The sequence below is a fragment of the Ranitomeya variabilis genome, chromosome 3, assembly GCF_051348905.1.
Source record: "Ranitomeya variabilis isolate aRanVar5 chromosome 3, aRanVar5.hap1, whole genome shotgun sequence".
NCBI classification, from domain to species: Eukaryota; Metazoa; Chordata; class Amphibia; order Anura; family Dendrobatidae; genus Ranitomeya; species Ranitomeya variabilis.
In genome coordinates, this window is record NC_135234.1 from 220,709,654 (window position 1) to 220,735,084 (window position 25,431).

General features: G+C 41.7%; 1 protein-coding gene across 1 annotated transcript in view; it reads right to left on the reverse strand.

The window, feature by feature from the left end:
- The window catches only part of PLXNA2 (plexin A2), a 343,686-nt gene that overhangs the window by 48,532 nt on the left and 269,723 nt on the right, over nt 1–25,431 (reverse strand). The window contains exons 13-16 of the mRNA XM_077295198.1: nt 20,190–20,341; nt 15,321–15,438; nt 12,214–12,350; nt 364–531 (exon numbers count right to left, since the gene is read on the reverse strand). Coding sequence (XP_077151313.1) covers nt 364–531; nt 12,214–12,350; nt 15,321–15,438; nt 20,190–20,341 — 575 coding nt within the window. The remainder of the gene's footprint in view (nt 1–363; nt 532–12,213; nt 12,351–15,320; nt 15,439–20,189; nt 20,342–25,431) is intronic.

A 25,431-nucleotide genomic window follows, 5' to 3' on the forward strand; every position in this document is an offset into this window, starting at 1 on the left:
CCAATATACAGACACAATAATGCTCATTAGGCCTAGTCAGAGTCATTTACTGCAAGAATTTCAATAGAATATGAGTGTAAGAACATAATAAACAAAATGAGTGCAATCTTTCTAGTCCTGGGTGTAATGGAAAATAGCACTGACTAGCACTCTGTCGCCTCGCCATGCTTTACACTACAGGTCTGCTAAATGCCACTGACTATTGTACAAGCTGGGCTGCATTGTGAAGTACGGGCTAGCGACTTCCCTAATGAGGTGGTGCTCCAGTATCCAGGGTCAATGACTAGCAGGTAGGATTGTTGGTGACTTACATATACATACAATTAAGAAACATAACAGCTTAATTTACAACTAAAAAAGTACCTGGCAATGCTCCACTCAGGTTCGATCCGCAGCACCTTGGGGTCATCTATGTACTCAAACTGCAGGCCGCTCTCTAGCTGGGCTCTGTCCACACTCACCGACACATGAACAGCCCCCAAGCCATGGAGGGATGGCGCTGACACACAGACTATCTCATTCAGAGACCTCCTGCAACAAAGAAGTTGAGATCAGGTCATTTTCAAGTCCATTCCTTCTAATATATTGCTATTTCTGTGTATGTGATATAAACTGCTGGATGAAGCATATCCACATGGCAATAGGTGCAGAGAATAAAAGGACAGGTGCCCAGGTCACCTAGGGAGACACCTACCTATCTTGCACCCTGTATATTCCACAGGTACATAAAGGGTACAAATCTTACAAGCAAGATTTATTTTGACATCATTTTAAGGTTTAGAAAAACTTTACTGGTAAGCCCCAAAAGATTAACCTTGGTCAAAGCTCCCTATTTGTCTGAATACACAATCTGACCTTAGGAGTCGCTCTGTAATCAATGTGTGATGAAAACTATTCATTATTGATGAAGAAGGAAAGTGAAGCCCCCATACATTTGGATGGCTAACGTCCAATGGTTCAGCAGGCAGCCATTGCTGCCGACTTTCCCATACACAGGAGCTCGGCCGTGCTGCTGTGTTCTCTATGAGAAAGTTGCTGCCAACATATCTTGAGGCAGACTTCTTACTGAGAACAAAAGGATGGGCAGACCGAAATGAGACATAGCGGATCATTAGGTTCCCCGACAATCATCTGACTGGGGCCCCCAATACACAGTAGACTGTCAGACACGCCTGTCGATATCGGTACGTTTGGCCAACGTTAGTCTAATGTATATGCGGGCCGTTAGGATGCACTTACACTCACCGATAGTCGGGAATAAGCATTTCTAAGAATCACCCAAATATCATCCGACGTGTGTTTTGCTCATTCCTCAGGTTGATTATTGTCCTGTTTCGACAAATATATTTAAGCTTGCTTAAAAATCATCGTTCTCTGAACCACGTCATTCAGGACATTTTGCTGCCGAGAACAATGATATTCTATGCGGAATAAGATCATATTAACCATCATTCTGTGCACATAGAAGTGTGGGCGGTCTGTCTAAACAGGCTAGGAAACTGGTCTTTTAACAGCCAGGATTGGCCAATACAGAAGTACACTAGAAAACATCCATTCAGAAATAACTATTAATAAATGAAGTGTAAATGGAGATCTTTTGGGTAAAGATGCTCCAAACTGGGCTTTTTATGCTACAAAGAAAAAATAATAGAAGACTAATCATTAGAGCTTTCTCGTTGGAAATGGAGAGATCCTGAACAAGCAGGAGATGATAAGTACAACGTGACATATCAAAATATTAGGTCCCATTCCATAAAATAGCATGCCGACTGCAGCCACGGTATAGTACTAGGAGCTCACTGAGATACATTTCAGGCCGTGCTATAGAACAACATGACGACATAATTACAGCAGTGAACACTATTTTAGCGGCTGCATGAAAGGAGCCTTCCATTTTACACCGAAATATATATGAATTGTGCCAAGAACACTTCCCCTCCCCTTCCTCACTTTTGCTTAATCTCCGCTACCCTCCACCACTGTTGTTTCCCATGTGGATGTCACGTTTGCACGGAGTGCGGTATTCTACAGAAAAGATAAAGGAAAGTGAGGGTGACCTTACAGCCGCTGTGATGGGAGCACTGTGTTTGGGGCAGCATTTAATGAACTCCGACAGATTGTGAGAATCAAGCACCTGCTCGCCGAGCAATAAAATAAACGTTACAGGGTGGAAAGGAGCGAGAAGCTGAATCCCAATTATGTGTTTTCTATATCGGGCTGCCTCTGGACTTAATACAGAGGAGCTCCCGGGAAGATGTCTTCTACCCTTACACTTCTCCGTGCTTATGAGTGGGAATGACACACACTCTGCAATTAAATTAAAAAATAAGTAACATAAAAGCAACTTTTGTAGCAGCTCATACAACGTCCTCTAACCTCCATCACTGGAAAAATATTTTACCAATACTGAAATAAATGTTTAGTGAACCATCTACATCGAAATGATATGATTGACATGTTTTCTATATACTCCCGTAAAGTATATGCTAGAAAATGGCATAATCTGTCTACGGCCTGTCACTGAGTCATCAAGCACAATTAGGCTCCTTGTACATGGCTGTATTACTCACGGCATCCCATGCAATTGGCAAAGTTTTTCATGAAAAAAAGCTTCTCTGCCATAACACACCTGAATGCATGACTCAATAAAGAATATAGGACAACGGAGAAATGTAGAGAACACATAAAGGTATGACAGCTGGCTGTACACATTTGATAGCTGTCCCTCCTGCCCCCGTATACTTATGCACCCTATATGAGACTGGCATTGTACCCCTCAGTCTTAATGAAGTGGTAAGCAGGAGTGAGGGGCACTGAAATTCATTTAGAGCCGCATTCAGTGGTGTGAGTCTGGGTTGCCAACTGGACTTTTCATTCTTTCTGGACAGATAACCAAAAAGTCACAGACAGACAAGATTTTTATGGACCTGTTTGAAGACCATAACATGTCATTATTACAGATTAGAGAACTCAAATTGTAAAGTTCGGGGTTTGCACCAGACACCTAATGTCCGATGCTGAACTCCGAACGAGGACTTCTCCTAGTCTGCTTAAGTGGTAGAAGATCCAGGAGAAGAGAGCGAGAGAGACTATCTAATGTGAGTACAAAAGGATAAAGTTAAAATGCCCAAACCTTCTATCGCCTGACCTCTGTGGGGAGGTCCTCATAGATAGGACATCTAGAATTCCCCTGTTCTGCTGACATACATTTTTTTCAGAAAACAACATTAGAAGTGAAGATAAGAACCTTTGTAATACATCTGATCAGAGAAATATGCCTCTTTACCCACTAATCAGTCACTTTTTGTTTCCTGCACTGATCTTTCAGTTTCAAAATCTGCTAAAATCTGCCTACAAATCTGTCTGCAGTAAGGGATAAAATGACAACTTCTTCCTATAAACATCTATGGATTGGAAAGGCAGGATGCTGGAGGGAAACAGAAAGGAGAAACTGCTGAGGCTTCTAGTGAGGGGGAAAAAACTGCTAAAAATGCAAGATCTATTTGCCAAAAATAGTATTTCTTCCTGGACAGTCACTGGAAAGGACCATTACACTTCGACAACCTATATGATGAACTTCTTTCTTCAATATAGAATTATATATATTTGATATGCTGTTGAGAGTATATTCATATACTGCCATCACTGGCAGGAAACTATTGCCTCTACAATGGCCAATGAAGTAATGAATGTTATCGTTTCAAACTGACGATCGAGATCTCCTAGATCAGTTGGATAGCCATCCTTCCCTTAGGGTCATAGAGGGGTTCCTCTCGCTATGGCATCCATAAGTGTCCTGAAAGGGTTAACTATACTTTTGCTGTCTTCTCTTCAATTAGAAATGGTGTTATAGGAGGTTTGGTGACACACAGTCAGGGAATCAATGGAGAATTGACAATACTTGCAATTCTGTACCTGACATACCTATCACCCGTATGTAATGGAGTAACGCTCATGGAGCTCGGGGCTGGAACACTCGCTCACAACAATCTCTGCTGACTACAGATATGCTCTTTATCTATGTCTGTTACTGAATCCTACTGAACATTTTAGACGTTAAATGTTGTTTTCTTTAAAGTATTAATAAATTAAGTGTCAAATTCTAAAATGCTGCATGATCAGGGTGCCCAACAATGCAGACAAATAGGCACCAAATCACTGACTTGAAGAACACTTAGTTACCACGCTTTCATGGGAGAAGTGCTCAGACAATCCTGTTACATGGGTATGATTTCTCTCTCGCAGCACATGCGTTACAATGAATATCATCCCTCTTAGAAAATAATTAATCTTCATGGTGGTAATAACCATTGAAATAAAGATGACACAATAAAAAAGAAAAGATTTCTTCTCATAGGCACAGGCTGTGCATATGTGCATTGTGCTGAACCTTATTAGCCTGCGTACCAAAGTAATATTTCTCCTTCCATGTTATATGGTAATGCAATTAATGAAGCACACTGCTTGGTGTTGTGACTGTTACACTGTTACTCCTCACAGACTTCGCCCACACAATTCATGTAAGTAGACTTCAATGTGAACAATGTCATAAGACCTTAAGAAAGAAATTCATTAAGTAAAAAATAAAAGTAACTGGGATAAGCAGACACTATCTGCTAAATCATATCAAACTGACAGCTAAGGTCTTCGCACAAGGCAGTGATAGATGGATAGATAGATCTACAGATAGATAGATGATAGACAGATACTGTAGATATGGGATGGACAGATAGATAGATAGATAGTAGTAGTGATGAGCGAATATACTCGTTACTCGAGATTTCTCGAGCACGCTCGGGGATCCTCCGAGTATTTTTTAGTGCTCGTAGTTTTAGTTTTTCTTGCCGCAGCTGAATGATTTACATCTGTTAGCCAGCATAAGTACATGTGGGGATTCACTAGCAACCAGGCAACCCCCACATGTACTTATTCTGGCTAACAGATGTAAATCATTCAGCTGCGGCAAGAAAAACTAAATCTCCGAGCACTAAAAAAATACTCGGAGGACCCCCAAGCGTGCTCGGGAAATCTCGAGTAATGAGTATATTCGCTCATCACTAATAGATAGATATGGGATAGATAGATCGATAGATATAGATAGATAGAGAGATAATAGATAGGTAGATAAATAGATAGATAGGTAGATAAATAGATAGATGATAGATAGATAAAAAATAGATATGTATTAGTGAGATTGATATATAAAAAGATAAGTATTAGATATATGAGATATAAAAAGTTGGATAAATATTAGACCGATAGGAGATAAACACATAGATAAAATGATAGATGGATGGACAGATAGATCTAGAGCCAGAGATGTTTGTGCAAAAAGAAATGAATTCTGCCCCATAAATTCTACATTAAACATCATTAAGCCCTTGTATCTTTCGGCTCCCTGGATCCCATGTAGGACATATGAGCAGACATTACAGGCCTCCTGTCCTCCACAGTGTACAGTACATACAGTACAGCCGTCCATCAGGCATCCCTCCCTTCTGCCAGCTCCATCCAGCACGATACATTACAGCTGGCAGGATCTTGCCCCTTCCCTGTGATCAGTTAATTAGCTTCCCATGCTATTATTATGCCGTCAAGCAGAATCTACCCACAACTCGGTGTGCAGGCTGAAGAATGGGAAGCTGTAATTAGCCCCAATCTCGTTATAAAATGCTTCATCTAATCAGGCTCCCCAGCTACACACTGACTGGGGTAAGTGTTCTCGAAATAGGACAAGGGAGCCAGTAAGCACAGCATGCATGGCCACACGTACCAAATGCTATTCTATCTTCCGGCATGTTGCATCTCCTGTATAATTACTATACGTACAAGGAATCTAAAGCATGTAGGCAGACCAAGACAATAGGAAGGCAGCACGATATTAACTTCATCCTTAACTCATGATGTGTGTAAAATCCCATGACTTATCCAACGGTAGGAAGCCACAGATACAAGCCAGAAGAAGGCAGCGGCGTTGTCTGAAAAGAGGGAAATTATACATATATATATATAGTGTATATGTACTGTATGTACATATACATATATATGTATTCTACAGTGCAAATTTTTTAGGTGGGAAAAAAGAGTGCAAAGTAATAATGCTGCTAAAGAAGTATAAATCAGATCAATATTTGGTGTGACCAACTTCCACCTTCAAAACAACATCTATTCCGCTAGGTATACTTCCACACAGTTTTTGAAGGCGGTTGTTCCAAACATCTTTGAGAACTAACCACACATCTTCTATTTCTTCATGTAATCTCACACAGACTCCATGATGTTGAGATCAAGGCTCTGTCATCATTCGCCGGACCCCTGGTTCGTCTTTATCCTGAAGATAGTTCTTAATTGGAATAGTTGTATGTATGAGGTTTTTGTCCTGCTGTAGAATACACTTGCAACCAATCAGAAGCCTCCTTGATGGTAACGCAGTGGTATTAAATGATGGATAAGTATCTGTATATATCAGCATTGAGAACACCCAAGAAATGGGCAACATTGAGGATTGTAGACGCAGTGTTCATCTTTGGAAACTTAGTTGAGAAGATGAAAGACACATATGGTAGATGTCCAGCAGTGCCATCAACTTAGTACTGTCAGCAACAAGTGGAACCCAGTTGCACCCAACTACTTTTTGGATACATCTGGCCAGAAGTGGTCATCATGGAAGAATTGTGGCCAAAAACAATAGAAAACAAGCCAAAATTACTCATCTATGCAAGATAACATAGGGGTGAAGAAAAATGTCAGCTGGTGCTCTGGACTGGCGAGTCAAAATGTGAAATGTTTGGCTGTAACAGAAGGCAGTTTGTTCACTGAAGGGTTAAAAAGCAGTACAATAATGAGTGTCTGCAGGCAACAACAGGTTCCTTGCAAGTTGGGGTCAGCATTTCAGCAAAAGGAGTGGGAATTAGGTCCAGATTAATGGTGTCCTCAATGCTGAGAAATTTAGGCAGATACTTTTCAATCATGAAAACCCATCTGGGAGGCATCTTATTGGCTTTAAGTTTATTCCGCAGCAGGATAATGACACAAAACAAACAGTCAATGTCATTAAGAACTACTAATTGTCTCCATAGCGATATCATAAAAATCTCATCCTCAATGCTGATGTTATAATACATTGAGGATTTTCAGGACAGAAATTCGGCTGCATATTGGACCTTTGTAGATATATAGCTAAAAGGAATCTATCATCAGAAAATACCCTATTGTTTAAATCCGGTTTGTTAAATGTATTTTTCGCCAATGTTTTTTTATTTTTACATAGCACAGTTTGTATTAAAAATAGAAAAAATAGGAATCTATTTCCTTCCCACTGGCCTGCCGATGGCCCCTATAGCTCCCATGTTAGTCCTGCGGTGAAGCTCAGCCATATGCTGAGCTTCATAGGAGAACGGACATTTCTCTATATACTGCAATAAAACGGTATTATAAGCATTGTCAATCAAACTATCACACGTTAAAGACAAAAAAGTTTTAACAACAATTCAAATCACCTCCATTTCCCCCTACTAAAAATAAATAAATAAAAAAAATGCTCTGTGGGTGGAAAAATAAAAAGTTACAGGTCTCAAAAAATGGCAAAAATCATAATGATCTCTAAAATCATGTTGCCAGGCCATTTTAACAGCACAATTACTATGCTTTCTTATGTGGCGCCATCATATTTTGCAGCACTTTACAAACGTTATTATCAGGTCCGTGACGAAGGCTTGTATAGCTGAAACGCGTTGTCCAATGTTTAAAAAAAATGTTCTAATTTTAATATGTACCATTTTACATCCCAAGTGCTGGATCGTAAATAAAGCAAATAAATACAAAAACTTTTCATAAGTTTACTGAATTTTTCTCTACATGTAAAACGCAAATTGGGATCTGTGCTACAAACGGAAGTGCCTCCGGATCTCCATTCCCTGCATCACGTCCATGTGGAGGAGCTTTTTTAGGCAAGGAAAGCAATTCCCCATGGTACTTGGATGAGTGGCATGCCATTGAAAGGCAGCAACTTTAATCTATGTCCACTATTTACTACGCTCAGATGGCGCTTTCCTCTTTCCCTCAATTATCCCCTGCCTAGACTTTATCTATAGATTCCCTATCACTATGACTTTGGAGTGTGGAAGGAAATCGGAGAACCTGGAGGAAACCCATATAAACACGGGGAGAAGACACAAACTTCTTGCACATGTTGTTTTTGATGGGATATGAAACAGGGCGCTGCGAAGCGACAGTGCTAACCACTGACCCACCATGCTGCCCAATGATCTTTGTAAAAACCCCAAAACATCAATGACGGTATTGAAGGGATCTGACGCCAGTTTTTTGCTATGAGATCACTGTAATGAAGGAGCAGATATCCTGATTACTGTGATGTGTCACTTACTAGGCGGTGTTTTGCAGTTTTAATCAGTGTTTTATACAATACAAATAGTGTTTTATAAGCAGGAGATTACCACTGCAGGACAACTGTCCTTGTGCTGCCCCAGGCACTGATGAGCAGCTTTCTGTCACTATACAATGTACATAGAAAGCTGCTAATCAGTGGTGTGTGTGGCATTATACACGGATCAACATTTGAGCTCTCCTACATCTGCAACAGAGAAATCTGTGATTCTATTATAACTGCTGCACCCAGTAAACTAAGTGATCACTAGAACCAGGGTCTCTGATCCTACATACTACTGCTGTCAGATTACACAGCAAAAACCTGCTGAGAGATTCTTTTTTTCACATTTTCACCGCACCTGTAACTTTTTTTTTTCTGTTTTTCAGTACATTAAATGGTAAAATGAATGGTGTCATTCAAAACTATAACTCGTCTCACAAAAAAAAGCAAGTCATTATATGGCTATGTTGTCAGAAAAATAAAAAAGTTCTGACTCTTGGAACGAGGGTAGGAAAAACAAAAATGCAGAATGAGCTATTCCCTGGATAGCTCATCAATATCAGACCAATGGCGGTCTGCCAATGACCCCGCCGATCAGCTATATACGATGCAGGCCGCATGTGATCAGTTGAGGAGCGGAAGAACACAGCGCCGTCAACTGTATAGTGGCCGAAATGTGATATTACGCATCCTTTACTATCCAAATAAATAGAAGTGGATCTGCAGTGCCGCAGTGGCCACAGTTGACTGGGCTGTGACATTCAGCTTGTAAACCAAGTGTCAGACCCCCACAGATCTAACAGTAGTCGACAAACCCTTTAAGGAGATAATGGTAGCATTAAGACACTTCTTGGCATTTTTTCCAAATAATGCTATGTAGTATAATAGCCTGTTTGCAGCTGCCATATACATATTTATACACATGTATTATACACAACATAAAACATATGCTCACATAATTCTGTGATAAAGTATAACACTGCGTACTTTAATGGGTAAGGCAGTGTTCACATCTCATTTACCGTAGTTAGTATGCTCGGAAAGATGCCAACATATAAGCTAAATGTGTCCATAGGGATATGCATCAGCCAGGCAGAGGCCAAAAGAGTTTTTGGAATAGCACAGTAAACGACACTATTACGTACAATGGAATTTAGCGTAAAACATAGATATTAAACAAAAAAACCCTCTGCTTACAATCCGACCTTATAGTTAAGAGGCATCTATTTAATTTATACAATAATTGCAGGCCGTGTAAGAGATGTCACCAGAGCTTTATGGCAGTCATATGATAAAAGGAATCTGTCACCATAGTTTAGCTACCCCATTTGCATGATGTAGGGGCAGAGACCCTGATTGCAGCAATGTGTCACTGGGTTGCTTGCCGCAGTTTTGCAAAAGTTTTTACCTCAGTATTTGTAAGCCAGCACCAGGAGTGGGTGATAAATACAGAAGTGGTGCATATGTTTCTATTAGGGCTTGTTCACACTTTCCTTTTTTTGCTGCAGATTTTTCAGCTGCGGGTTTGGAAAAACCGCATTGCAAAACCGCGGTGGTTTTCACTGCGGTTTTTTGTGCGGTTTCTACTGCGGATTCCACTGCGGGTTTCCAACTGCACTTTCCTATTGGTGCAGGTGTAAAACTGCTGCGGAATCCGTAGAAAGAATAGACATTATTATTATTATTATTATTGTTTATTTATATAGCACCATTAATTCCATGGTGCTGTACATGAGAAGGGGTTACATCAAAATACAAATATCACTTACAGTAAACAAAACTAACAATGACAGACTGGTACAGCGGGAAGAGGACCCTGCCCTTGCGGGCTTACAATCTACAGGATTGTGGGGAAGGAGACAGTAGGTCAAGGGTTGCAGTAGCTCCAGTGGTGTTGAGGTGGCCGTGTGGTCGTTACAGACTGTAAGCTTCTTTGAAGAGATGGGTTTTCAGGTTTCTTTTGAAGGATCCAAAAGTAGTGGATAACCGGATGTGTTGGGGCACTGAATTCCAGAGGATGGGTGATATTCGGGAGAAGTCTTGGATGCGATTGGGTGAGGAGCGAATAAGCGTGGAGGAGGAGGTCTTGGGAGGACCGGAGATTACGTGAGGGAAGATATTGAGAGATTAGTGTGGAAATATACGGAGGAGAAAGATTATGGATGGCTTTGTAGGTCAGTGTTAGTAATTTAAACTGGATACGCTGAGAAATTGGGAGCCAGTGAAGGGATTTGCAAAGAGGGGAAGCAGGAATGTAGCGAGGAGAGAGATTAATTAGTCGGGCAGCAGAGTTAAGGATGGACTGGAGGGGTGCGAGAGTGTTAGAAGGTAGGCCACAGAGGAGTATGTTGCAGTAGTCGAGGCGGGAGATGATTAGGGCATGCACGAGCATTTTGGTAGAGTGTGGGTTGAGGAAAGGACGGATTCTGGAAATATTTTTGAGCTGGAGGCGACAGGAGGTGGCGAGAGCTTGGATGTGCGGTTTGAAGGACAGGGCAGAGTCAAGGGTTACTCCGAGGCAGCGGATTTTGGGGACAGGGGAAAGTGTGACATGCTACTTCTTTTTTTCCGCAGAAAATCAGCGCGGATTTTCAAGCGGAAAAACGCAAAGTGGGCACAGCGGTTTTTGTTTTCCATAGGGTAACATTGTACTGTACCCTGCATGGAAAACGGCTGCGGATCCGCAGCAAAAACCGCAAAGTGTGAACATAGCCTTATACTTTTCCTCTGATTGTTCCGCTCCTGATTTTGACTTACAAATACTGAGGTAAAATACTGACCAAATACTGAACGTGTGAACATGGCCTAATAATCAATTGCAGACAGGTACGAACTGGGGCTGAAATTCAGTCCTGGCATTTGAAATCACACAGGCCCATGTTGTCCCCGTCCCCATGAACCAGATGGGATATATTACTAATATTACCCTGATGGAGGAAAGGAAGATCCATCACAACTCTTAACAGTATGGGTGTCTTGAGAACACCAATTCTGTTAACAATGTAGCAGACAAGGCAGCCCGCGACCAGACTGGCCCTTCTGGCATTTGCCAGAATTGCCAGGTGGTCAGTCCGGCCCTGGCTGCAGATAATAGGAAGGTAGTGGGAGATAGCACAGACAGGACCAAGCTCCCTGGTCCTGTCCTACTGTTGCAGTCCTTGCCCCTTTTCATCCTCTCTGCTTCTAACCCAACACTGGCAGGAGGCTGAGGACTATGGAGGATGCACGGCACACAGGGTAAGTAGTGCTGAGCATCCTCCATTCACACCACAAAGGATCAGTAAAAGCAAGTGCCCCTTGTGGATTGGGGCTCTGGGCAATTGCCAAATCTGCATCTCCACCTAATGCTGGCCCTGCCGACAGGTATAAAACTGAACAAAAAATCTATACTTGAAGAAACATACAAATCGTGTGCAAACAAGACCACCAAATCCACCCAGACGTGCTTTTTGATGTCAGGCTTTCTTAAGGGGTGCTACTTGTTCTCAATACCTCTGATGTTTAATAGTCTTAGAGCAAGTTTTCAGCTATACTGTATATACTCAGATTTTGCTCTGCGGATTCCCACACTTCCATTGTAGTGATTATTATGGATGTGTGTTCTTATTGACAAGCTGCATTTATCTTGCAATTTATTTCTTTTTATTGACTGTGTACCCTCCCTTGTGGTTTTCACAACATTTTGTAAACTTCTTTATTTGATGAAAAAAAAGCATGATGATAATTGTGTCAAAATTGCTGCAAAATTGAAAATATTCCCAAACCTATTTTTCACTATGGAATGTGTGAACTTGGCTTTCAGGCAATGGCTTATTAACACTCACCCATAAAATTCACAGGTCTGGTTGCCAAGAAGAATAGACACAAGGCTTCCAGCTCCGAGATTGTGACCAGTGATCGTTATCATAGTGCCCCCGGATTCTGGACCTCGAGTCGGGCTAACGTGAGACACGGTTGGATTCTGGAAATGAAACAAAGGAGGGAATCAATTTTTAGCTATTTTTCGATTTTGTGTTGATAGCATTTGTAATCCATCACTTCTGAGTCCGTCAAGTGCCCTTTTACAAGTGGTCAAGGTATATTTCCTGCTTTTATGCTGCTAAGGAAAGGAGCCAGCACCTACGAAGGCACCGCTGTTTTATTTATATTCTGATGATATGGAGAAGCTTTAATGCTGTTCCCGGTCTGGCAGAAAATTCTCTGATAGTATAAGAAAACGGAGCCAATAAATAAGCTGAATATAAGAATAGGTTCCAGATAAACAGACAACTTCATAGATGACAGCCAAGGGCATAGGCAGATTCATAAGTGGCTGATAAAAATATACAGCGATCTGCAGCCTTGTTTCAAGTATTTGCAATTATTCTATTTGCAGACTCTTCTCCTAGCCCAGAGCAATAACCTGCAGTGAGCAGACAACAGAATGGCTGCAATAAGGGGTATTATGTCTGTCATGCCAAGCAATAATGATAAAAGTGGATAGGGAAATCTGAGGATATTCGGGGCACTGTGGAGATACTGCCATGTCGCTCGCTGCTGATGGAGGAGATGGAGCAAGACGCCGCCGAGGTCTCACAAAGGTTGTTGCAGGTTCAGGTTCCCATAAATCAGAAATAATGAGTGGGATTGTGTGTTGTGGGTGCAGGTACGCAGCGGTGGAATCCATTACATTGCTGGCAGATACACATGATCCTGGGACAGTGGGATGTCTGCATACTGAGCTTAGATATGCTGTATTCTCAATTGAAGTGCTACTGCTAGAAGCTGAGCCCCCTTATCTCCAGTCCTTCCGACCTTGACCGTGTGACCTTTATCCAATATACCGTGTGCCATCTGATGTAGTGAGATAAAATGTTCTCTATTCTTCCACAGCCACATTCAATAACATCACGTTACCATCCTATTGTGGGGGCGAAACCCACCAACAGGGCTGCAGTCAAGGGCACGCATATGTAAGGATAAGAGCGGAGGAGATTTATGGGAAAACGCTGAGGAAGACAAACACTGTATTTGCCAGTTAATTGTAGGTTATTGGCCTCCTATGGGATTGACTGGGAGCCGCATTGGGAACCAGCACAGATTCCCCGTAATGCTAGAGAGAGAGAGCACTCAGGCGGTTCGGAGAAATAAGTAAATCATTTTTGTATGCATTTTTTAAGCAAATTTTCAACTGTAATTTTCAGAAATCTCATGCACACAGCTCGGCTTTTTTATCATCAGGATTTTGTGCTTTTCATGGCTTTTTGCACAATAGAGCATATCACTTCTTTCAGCGTTTTTTCACTCATTTAAATGAAAGGGTGGTGAAAAAACGCTGAAAAAGGCACCAAAACCGCATGTGTCAGGTTTTTCTGCGTTTTTACGGTGCCAAAACCTGATTCTATACAATATGACTTTTTTTTTCAACACTAAACTTTAGCAGCATTCACAAGAGACAAATCTAAGATGCCAAAACTTGCGGGAACTTCTCAGTTGTGGAGCTGCACAGCACAGCGCTGTCGACTGTATAGTGGCCGTGGCAGGGTACTGCACATCCACCTCCTATTGAATTGAATAAAGAGCAGGTGACGGCCACACAGAAGGGTTTCACCGGCTATATGTGGCCTCAGTTGGTGCACCACTAAACCAAGGGGCACAAGAAGTCACCTAATCCTTCAGTGAGCACAGAGCGAGGTCAGGACTCAAAAACTTTCTACTAAGCCAATACAACGCCTATGTTAGCTGAACGATTCTGGCCCTTGGATTGAGCAAACAATGGTGGGGTCTCAGGACCCGGACCCCTACAAATGAACTATACATAAAAGGTGTACAGCATAGCAAAAATGAGGGCAAACTAAGCACAATCAAAACAGAAGTTCTGTCCTCATTTTGTTGGCATATTGGGCATACTGACCGGACGTCACGACAATGATAAAACAAGAAAAAATGTTAGAAAACTGGAAGTTAATTCTGTCAACCAACATGATCTGCTATGTGTGCATGTGGCCCTATCCTCCTCAGTCAGCGGAAGACAGGAGCCTCTATCAGGCGGTGGAGCGAACAGAAAAATGAGAAAGGGTGTAAAATGTGTTGGAAGCTTAGAATCTCATGGCGCTGCATGAATATGGCGGAGACAGTCACCTGAGACGCAGAAATAGTCACCAAGGCAAGGTCACCATGAAGAAGAGCGGACAGGAAAATAAAACGTCATTAATTAACAGAGAAAGAATGACGTCTGTTCTATGAAGTGGCTCCCTGAAATGGCACCATTACTGGGATGAACTCCTTTTAGGGCCCTCACTCTCTCTGCCTATCTGTATTTTCCAGGCTACTTTTGTTAAATGACATCATAAAGCACAAAGTGACAGTTATGGCTTGTTACATGATTAAGGGGAGCCGCGTGCAGTTGAGCTGCAGAAAGCTTAGCATTGATTTTTCAGAAAAATGTGTCATTTTATCATGAGCTTGAGCAAACCTATAATTTGCTGCTTGGGAGGACGAGGTGCGGTGGATTGGAGGACTGAGCTGCTGCTTCCATCATCTCTATTAGCTGTGCACTAACAAAGCAAATTGCAGGCAAGCAGAACAGAAATGGCCACTGGAAGAACCAGCCTTACACATTGGCCAACCTACTGAAAGTGACAGCACTGGTCCTTTATGACTTTTTGTGGTATGACTAATATTGCATACTTTTTATGGACTATGGATACTTTTAATGGTATGAAAAAAAATGTTTCTGGTTCAGTTATGTTCATCCTCATGACTCGCCTATTAACGCCGAACATTGACATCTTCAAGCTAACCATTATTGCTTTGTGCATCCATCTTGGTACTATGTCCGGAACAGCTGGCACAACCTTTGTAAAACTCCTTTATGATAGTGTCTGCTCAGTTTGACGAGAGCCAATTCCAGAAGGGCACAGAACAGACAGACATGCCGTTTGCTACTCACCACAAAGCTGTACTGCTGCAAAGATCGGGCCATGAACTCTGGCTTACATTCCCCGATGCACAGAAGCACTGGTCCAGAGCTGGATGTCGAAGGTGCCGGGCCCATTTCACATACAATTCTATAAAAAACAATGGATAGAAACCTCAATACAGTCAAGTACATGCAGCCCTGCCTAGATTTAGTCCATTTACAGAGAAAGCCCTCATCTTAGCCTCCCAAATCCTGCTTTCGCTTACCTACCATTAACTTCATCCTCTTCACTCTTTTCGACCTCGTTTTTGAGTTCTTTCTATTCACTCTGGTTTTTCATGATCTTTGCGCATTTACGCTATCGCCCGTATCCTAGCACATAACATGCCCCCCATTGTTCCCCATCACCCTTCTCTGCCTGCCTCCAGCTGACTGTCTCTTTTTCCTATTAGAACCCTCCAGAGATCTGCATTAAGCTTGCAGATTGCCAGATGGACACCCCTGGATTCACACCAATAAAAGTAACAGCAGCTCACAAAACCTTAACCCTTCTGTCCTTTTCCACTGCAGTGCATCTGGAAAGCCCCAACTGAAAGCGCTGCGGACTAAGAGCTTAAGTCTCCACGGGAAACAGTCTCTAAGCGTAGATTTAGAGGTGCTTCGAAACCCAGATGGACGGAGTCAGACTCTGTCAGCCATGACAGATGAGAAAAAGTGCTGTGTGATCCCCAATTGTGTCCTAACACAAAAGGGGTGCACTCCATCATCCTGACATCTGCACTTGTAAGCCCCAGTCCGGCTGTTCTTTTCTAAGCTCTGCGGTAGGCAGACTTCTCACTGTAGAGACAGGTGCACATAAGAAATGCTTTCATCTTTCCACAATGTATCAAGCTGTAAAGTCTCAATAGTTAATATGCGAAAATCCAAAGTCATTTGTGGACTATTTCCTCAGAATCAATCAGATGCATGGAAATCTCCAGTCGTTCACAGCTCTGCCAGGCGACTTCCAGCACATTTCATTCAGCGCCATTAGTATTCTACACCTCTGCTCCAGGCATATGGCATTATCTACAGTACAGCAATCATGTCGCTCCTTGTATATGAAACGGCACTTTGGATTAGGTGGCATTAGAGACGTGAATCTGTCACCAAGGAAGAATTAAATAATGTACACATATATGGCATAGCGAGTTTTGGTGCACCTTGAGAAAGAAAAGCGAAACGCGCGACGGTGTTGGCATGGCATGTGCCCGGACGCTGTTATATTATGGGCAAGCAAATTTTGACTTAAGGGGGATTATGGACCCCATTGATCAAGAATGCATTTACTATGATCGGTGGTAATACTGGTACCTTTACTGTGGACTCCCTCAAATATAACTTTGCTCTAAGCACTTTACCGACTACCCATTATATTATGAGAATGTCTGGACATTGGTAGCCATCACTACCTGATCCTAGTCTCTAATACTTTATTTGTTGTGATTAATAAAATTTATACTCTTTTATATAATTGGACTTGGTACTCCTATTTTTTTGTGTGATAAGTAATTTATGTATATGTATATGTCACTGACATCTATATATCTACCTATTCTATTTGATTTAATGTATGTAATCCATCTCTTCTATCCTGCCAGCTCCAGCTGTGATATTACTCTACACACTAACTAATATCTAAGAAAGGAGATAAAGAAATACAAATTATTCAGCTCTGTAGCCACTGTTCCATGATGTGGACAGTTTAACATGCAAAAACTAGTAAAATGTCATATTCTCACAATTTTATTAGTATTTGCAAGTTTAAGAAATACTGTCATTATCACTATTAGGCTACGGTCACACTATCGGTATTTAGTCAGTACTTCACATCAGTATTTGTTAGCCAAAACCAGGAGTGGGTCAAAAATACAGACTTGGTGACATGTTTCTATTATACTTTTCCTCTGTTTGTTCCATTCCTGGCTTTGGCTTACAAATACTGATGTAAAATACTGACCACATACTGATAGTGTGATCGTAGCCTTACTTAGGAGTGCTTCCAGTCTGTAGTGACTCATTATTAGGACTTATTCAGATGGCCACAATGCTGGTGCATTTTAGCAATAATATTATGGTTGAAACTCCCATCCCTACTGTAGGTTGACCTGAACCTATTGGTATTGTAGAGATTCACGATACTGACATTCTGAATCAGTAGACTTGAAATCAAGCCCGGCTTTGGGACCATAATAAAGATGTTAAAATGTAGCAGAGTAACGGCCCTCTGAATAAGGCCTTAACCTCTCCTGCTTTAGAAGCAGGCCGCTCACCTTATGTTCTATACTCCTATGAGCTCTGGACATACAGTATATGTTACACAGAGATTGGGACGGATGGCTAACTGAAGCATCCGTCATATGTAGACTATAATAGTCTATTCATCCACTTAAAATTACAAAGTGGTTGTAAAAACAGGTAACCTTGCAACTCACTTGTAATTAAAAATCCTCTCTTTTCTCAGGAAAGGAGGGATTTTTTATTCTATTGTTAACTGTTTGTTGCCTACGTTACTGACCACAGCCGAAGCCTAGCCGGACATGTGCACTGCTTAGGCAATGATGCCGTTGGTCCACACTTCCCAGCAAGCAGGAATCTGGGAGGCAGGAGAGCTGAGACAACCCCTTTAACAGAAATATTTCCATAGTCTTTATAATGTATCCTTAAACAGATAACATTAGAGCCAATATTAGGCATCCCTTTATTCTATCTGCCACCCATAGATTACCATGGCATCCATTTAATAGATGCATCATGTAAAGCTATGACATATTAATTTAATGGATGCCTGTGACAGATGCCATATGGTAGCATCCATCATACTTAAAGGTAAGGTACCGCGTTTGTAGATCATTAATAAAAAAACTGTAATGTAGCATAACATGCTGTTATAACCAAGTTTTAAATGCATGTGAAACAGATTTCGTGTGTTATATGTGTTTAAAGAAGGAACTGGGGGCTGACATCTTGGTTTTGCAGCAGTAGCAGGGCACTAACAGTGTCATTTTACAGCACCCCATGGACATAGGAGATAATAGACCGGCGCTGACCCTATCTTTAACATTGGAGAGGTGTTAGCAGTGAGCTGGGCACGCCTCTGTGGGCTGCACAACTCACTGCTGTAGGTGTGACTGGCCGCCATTTTATTATAGCCCAGTGCTCTCTGCCCAGCTCCACTTACTCTCTATCGCAGGAGAGACGTGCACTGCCCCTCTGTACTCCAGGCACTGGGCAGACATCCTCTGCCCCTCACACGCTGCCCTGTGTGCTTCTCCTGCTGTGTCTCCCCTCCCCCCTCACACACAGACCCTCATTCCCAGCCTGCAGAGAGAGGTGACACCTGACACCTGACACAATGTATCCCTCCCCTCCCTCCACAATGCCTGGCCATTCACTGCAGACCTGGATCTCCTTATCTTACTGAGGGATGAGTCACAGACAGCTCTGCACAGACAATGCTGCTGTATGTGGACACACCACAGAAACTAACTGTGCTTCTGATGCACTAACTGCTGGTGATAGCAGATCACAGGGCAGTCACACACAAAATGGCTCTGCCCTGTGATGCTGCTCTTCATTCTGCCCTAGGGATACTAGACCACCCAAAAGGGGAGGGAAATGCTGATGTCAGCAGTTACTGCCCAGATTTTCCAGCTAACAGTAAAGCTGGTAAGTCTTACTATAGCTGCTTGAGGTCTAAAACGGAAAATGCTCCCCCTAGTGGTCAATATATATATTTGTAAGAAAATATATAATATTTTTCATATAGAAATGTTTGCAAACAGTGCAAACATTGTATTAATACATTTTATTTACTATTTTAAGCTTAATTTCATTAAAAAAAAAAATTCAAGAAAACTGGTGGCACCTTCCCTTTAAGCTGCCATATTAAAAAAAATATATACATTTAACATATATGTTTTTCCTGGACTGGATAGCATAGAAAAGTGCAGTCTACTACTTCATATTTTCTTTAGAGGTGCATATTAGCACATGCTGTATAGGTGGAGGCCTCTATCAGGTAAGTCAGTCATATGGACAAATTCAGAATGTACATAAGAAATGTGATGAACTACCCCCCATTGAGATCTGGCATCGTGGCTCACATTCACTAGAAGGGCTGGCTGCTGGAGAGGGGAACATGCTGATTGGGACCTAGAATTAAATAGTGGATTCCTAAGTAAATACATTTTTAATCTTTTTTTTATTACAGCAGTACTGAGGGGACAGAAGGTAGACGGAACATACAGGGCACTTAAAGGGAACCTGTTGTGTTGAAAATGGTATCTGATCCGCAGGCAGGATGTTAGAGACTAGAAGGAACTGATCAGATTAATGTACCGTATATTTTTCGTAGGAAAATTTTCATTAAAACTTGCATTGTATTTATTGAAATCCCTGGTGTTTGTATGTGTAGAGTCAAGAGGGCGGTCCTAGACAGATATTGCATGAGTCCAGTGGGTGGTCCTCTTCAGTGATTGTTAGTCTTCCCTGTATGATTGTGCATTCAGAGATAGCTGTCAATCACTCAGTAGACTGCCCACTAGACTCATGCAATATCTGATTAGGACCGCCCACTGGACTCCTATACATACAAACACATGGGATTTGAATGAATAAAATACAAGTTATACTAAATCTTTTCCAACAAACACACATATGATGTCCAGCTTCTACCATGCTATCCGCCGATCAGGCTGAATGTAGAATGTCGTTTACATATGCACTGAAGCTAGCCTATAGCGGGATTTACATGCCTGTTCAGAAGACTTATTGATGCAAAGTGTAAGCTCATAAGCCTGGGATTTCTTGATCCAGCAAGGTTATTTGTTAAAAATAAAATTAGTCAAAAGGTCTTACTGTTCTGCAATGATGTATTCCTCTTCCACAGGAGTGCATTGTACTCCCGCCACCAGTACGTTGTTGGCAATCTCAGAAAAGTCGAGGCCTAGGTTCACTCCCCGAATAGTGACGCGAGTGCCTCCTTCCGGGGGTCCAGACACAGTGAGAATCTAGAAGACCAGCAAGAAGAATAAATAGAGATATTTAATGTATAGATATGGAGAAAATAAATGATTGTGCCTGACTGCAGGAGAGGGACTGTACTCATTTTAGATAAATCCATGCAGTAAGTTTTAGCTCGAAGAAAACACTGGTCATATAAAGGAACAGAAGTAAACAGTACAATGTGCAAATGGCACTTATACATATACAGGCCAAACTATAGGCAGCCTAAGGTGCACTGTATGGAAAACATGGCAGCCATAGCAGAGACCACTCACACATACTATATATAATGCATAAAGCTCCAGGCACTGAAGTGGTTGATTTTGTAGGAGCAGCATAGACCAGGGTTTCTCTGTGACCTACATTCCTTTGGACGCTAATTGAGCAGTTTGGAAGTAACTGTGTCACAGCTCAGCCCCCGGCTGGGACAGAATGAGTTTTATTAATTACAGCTGGAGAAATGCACGATAAAAACAACATACACCACCGATGTATACACACCGCCACACGCACCGCAAACGGGAGAAACTCATGCCTGTTACATAAAATAAACCCACACAAATCCATATACCATATGTGAAGGCAGCAGTGATAGAGGGAAAGACAGGTACATAGAGATGGATGGATGGATAGATAGATATGAGATAGATAGAATGATAGAAAGATATGAGATAGCAGACAGACAGATGGATAAATATATATATATATATATATATATATATATATATATATACAGTATATATATAGATAATAGATAGAGAGCAAGACAGGTAACAGATATGGTGGTGTTAAAAAGTGTTTGCCCCCCTCCTGATTTCCTATTCTTTTGCACGTTTGTCACACTTAAATGTTTCAGACCACCAAACAAATGTAAATATTAGACAAAGATAACACAAATAAACACAAAATGCAGTTTATAAATGAAGGTCTTTATTATTAGGGAAAAAAGAAATCCAAAGATGCTGGGCCCTGTGTGAAAAAGTGATTGCCCCCACCACCCTTAAAACATAAAGTAACTGTGGTTTAAAACATCTTTGAGAAGCGGAGTTCAAATTCCCTAGCAACATCCAGGCCAGATTACTGCCACACCTGTTCTCAATCAAGAAATCACTTAAATAGCACCTGCCTGACAAGTGAAGTGGACCAAAAGATTTGTAAAAGCTAGACATCATGCTGCGATCCAAAGAAATTCTGGAACAAATGAGAAACAAAGTAATAGAGATCTACAGTCTGGAAAAAGTTATAAAGCCATTACTAAAGCTTTGGGCCTCCAGCAAACCACAGTGAGAACCATTCCACAACTGGCAAAAATATGGAACAGTGGTGAACCTTCACAGGAGTGGCCGGTTGCCCAAAATTACCCCAAGAGCGCAGCGAAAACTCATCCAAGAGGTCACAAAAGACCTCACAACAACATCAAAAGAACTGCAGGTGTCCCTCAGTTAAGGTCAGTTGTTGTGAATTCCGCTCTTGGGCTCCCTCCGGTGGTTATAAGTAGCATTTTTGTGAATTCTGCTCTTGGGCTCCCTCCTGTGGTTTTGAGTGGTATGGCTGCTTCTTGGATTTAGCATCAGCAGCTGTTCTCACTGATCGTCTTTCTGGCTCGGCTATATTAGTCTGGCCTTATCTCTAATTCAATGCCAGTTGTCAATTGTTGAGCTTGGAGTCATGGCTGTTGTGAAATTGGATTTTGGGCTCCCCCGGTGGCCACTGGTGGAATTGAACTGGTGTGCATCATCCTCTCTGTTCACCTGTTTCCATCAGGATGTGGGAGTCGCTATTTAGCCTTGCTCCTCTGTCACTTCCATGCCGGTCAACATTGTAATCAGAAGCCTTTCTGTGCATGTTCCTGCTGCTAGACAACTCCCAGCTAAGTTGGACTTTAGTCCTTGTTTGTTTTTGCATTTTGTTCCAGTTCACAGCTGTAGTTTCGTTTCTGTGTCTGGAAAGCTCTTGTGATCTGAAATTGCCACTCTGATGTTATGAGTTAATACTAGAGTCTTAAAGTAATTTCAGGATGGTGTTTTGATAGGGTTTTCAACTGACCATGAAAGTGCCCTTTCTGTCTTCCTGCTATCTAGTAAGCGGACCTCAATTTTGCTAAACCTATTTTCATACTACGTTTGTCATTTCATCTAAAATCACCGCCAATATTTGTGGGGGCCTCTGTCTGCCTTTCGGGGAAATTTCTCTAGAGGTGAGCCAGGACTATATTTTCCTCTGCCAGGATTAGTTAGTCCTCCGGCCGGCGCTGGGCGTCTAGGGATAAAACGCAGGCTACGCTACCCGGCTACTGTTAGTTGTGCGGCAGGTTTAGTTCATGGTCAGTTTAGTTTCCATCCTTCCAAGAGCTAGTTCTTATGTTTGCTGGGCTATGTTCTCTTGCCATTGAGAACCATAACACATGGCTCTCTGAGGATTTCCCTGCCACTCTGACCATTTCAGCAAAGCTAAGTCCTTGCTTGTCTTTTTGCAGTTCACTTGTTGTGGACTTTGTTGTTTGGCATTTTCTATGTTTTGCTCATTTGTCCAGCTTATCAGTATGGATCTATTTAGCTAAGCTGGAAGCTGTGGGCAGCAGAGTTTGCCCTCCACACCTTTAGTCAGGTGTGGAGATTTTTGCATTTCTCTGCGGTGGACTTTTTCTAGTTTTTATTACTGACCGCACAGTTTTCTGTTCTGTACTAATTCTGTCTAGCTAGTAGTGGGCTCCTTTGCTAAATCTTGTTTCATACTACGTATGTCATTTCCTTATCCTCTCACAGTCATTATTTGTGGTGGGCTGTCCTATCCTTTGGGGATTTTCTCTGAGGCAAGATAGCTTTCCTGTTTCTACCTTTAGGGGTAGCTAGTTCTCCGGCTGTGACGAGGTGTCCAGGGAGTGACAAGAACATCCCATGGCTACTGCTAGTGTCTGTTTTAAGATTAGGAACTGCGGTCGGTATAGTTACCACCTGCTCAGAGCTAGTCGCATGTCGCTCCTTAATCACCAGACCATAACAGTCAGTGTTCACGCATTGCAGAGTTCCAAGACGAAAACCACTGCTAAGCAATAAGAACATAAAGGCTTGTGTCAGTTTTGCCACATTTTGTTGATCCCCAAGACTTTTGGGAGAATAATCTGTGGACTGTCGAGACAAAAGTTGTACTTTTTGGAAGATGTGTGTCCCATTACATCTGGCGTAGAAGTAACATAGCATTTCAGAAAAGGAACATCATACCAACAGTAAAATATGGCTGTGGTAGTGTGATGGTCGGGGGTTGTTATGCTGCTTCAGGACCTGGAAGACTTGCTGTGGTAAATGGAACATTGCATTCTGTTGTCTACCAAAAAATCCTGAAGGAGAATGTTCTGCTATCTGTACATGACCTCAATCTGAAATGCACTTGGGTTATGCAGCAGGACAATGATCCAAAACACACCAGCAAGTCCCCCTCTGAATGGCTTAAGAAAAACAAAATTAAGACTTTGGAGTGGCCTACTCAAAGTCCTGACCTTAACCCCTTAGTGACAGAGCCAATTTGGTACTTAATGACCGAGCCAATTTTTACAATTCTGACCAGTGTCACTTTAAGAGGTTATAACTCTGGAACGCTTTATCGGATCCCACTGATTCTGAGATTGTTTTTTCATGACATATTGTACTTCAAGTTAGTGGTAACATTTCTTCGATATTACTTGCGATTATTTATGAAAAAAATGGAAATATGGCGAAAATTTTTAAAATTTTGCAATTTTCAAACTTTGTATTTTTATGCCCTTAAATCAGAGAGATATGTCACAAAAAATAGTTAATAAATAACATTTCCCACATGTCTACTTTACATTAGCACAATTTTGGAAACAATTTTTTTTTTTGTTAGGGAGTTATAAGGGTTAAAAGTTGACCAGCAATTTCTCATTTTTACAACACCATTTTTTTTTTAGGGACCACATCTCATTTGAAGTCATTTTGAGGGGTCTATATGATAGAAAATAACCAAGTGTGACACCATTCTAAAAACTGCACCCCTCAAGCTGCTCAAAACCACATTCAAGAAGTTTATTAACCCTTTACGTACTTCACAGGAACTGAAACAATGTGGAAGAAAAAAATGAACATTTAACTTTTTTTTGCAAACATTTTACTTCAGAACCATTTTTTTTAATTTTCACAAGTGTAAAAACAGAAATTTAACCACAAATTTTGTTGTGCAATTTTTCCTGAGTACACCGATACCCCATATGTGGAGGTAGACCACTGTTTGGGCGCACCGCAGAGCTTGGAAGTGAAGGAGCACCGTTTGACTGTTTCAATGCAGAATTGGCTGGAATTGAGATCAGACGCCATGTCGCGTTTCGGGAGCCCCTAATGTGCCTAAACAGTGGAAACCCCCCACAAGTGATACCATTTTGGAAACTAGACCCCTTAAGGAACTTATCTAGATGTGTGGTGAGCACTTTGAACCCCCAAGTGCTTCACAGAAGTATATAACGTAGAGCCGTGAAAATAAAAAATCACATTTTTTCTACAAAAATGATCTTTTTGCCTCCAAATTTTTATTTTCACAAGGGTAACAGGAGAAATTAGACCACAAAAGTTGTTGTGCAATTTCTCCTGAGTACGTCAATACCCCATATGTGGGGGTAAACCACTGTTTGGGCGCACCGCAGAGCTTGGAAGAGAAGGAGTGTCGTTTTACTTTTTCAATGTAGAATTGGCTGGAATTGAGATCGGACGTCATGTCACGTTTGGAGAGCCGCTGATGTGCCTAAACAGTAGAGACCCCCCACAAATGACACCATTTTGGAAACTAGACCCCTTAAGGAACTTATCTAGATGTGTGGTGAGCACTTTAAACCCCCAGGTGCTTCACAGAAGTTTATAACGTAGAGCCGTGAAAATAAAAAAATCGCATTTTTTCTACAAAAATGATCTTTTTGCCTCCAAATTTTTATTTTACCAAGGGTAACAGGAGAAAATGGACACCAGAAGTTGTTGTACAATTTGTCTTGAGTACGCCGACACCCCGTATGTGGGGGTAAACCACTGTTTGGGTGCATGGCTGAGCTCGGAAGCAAAGGAGCGCCATTTGACTTTTCAATGCAAAATTG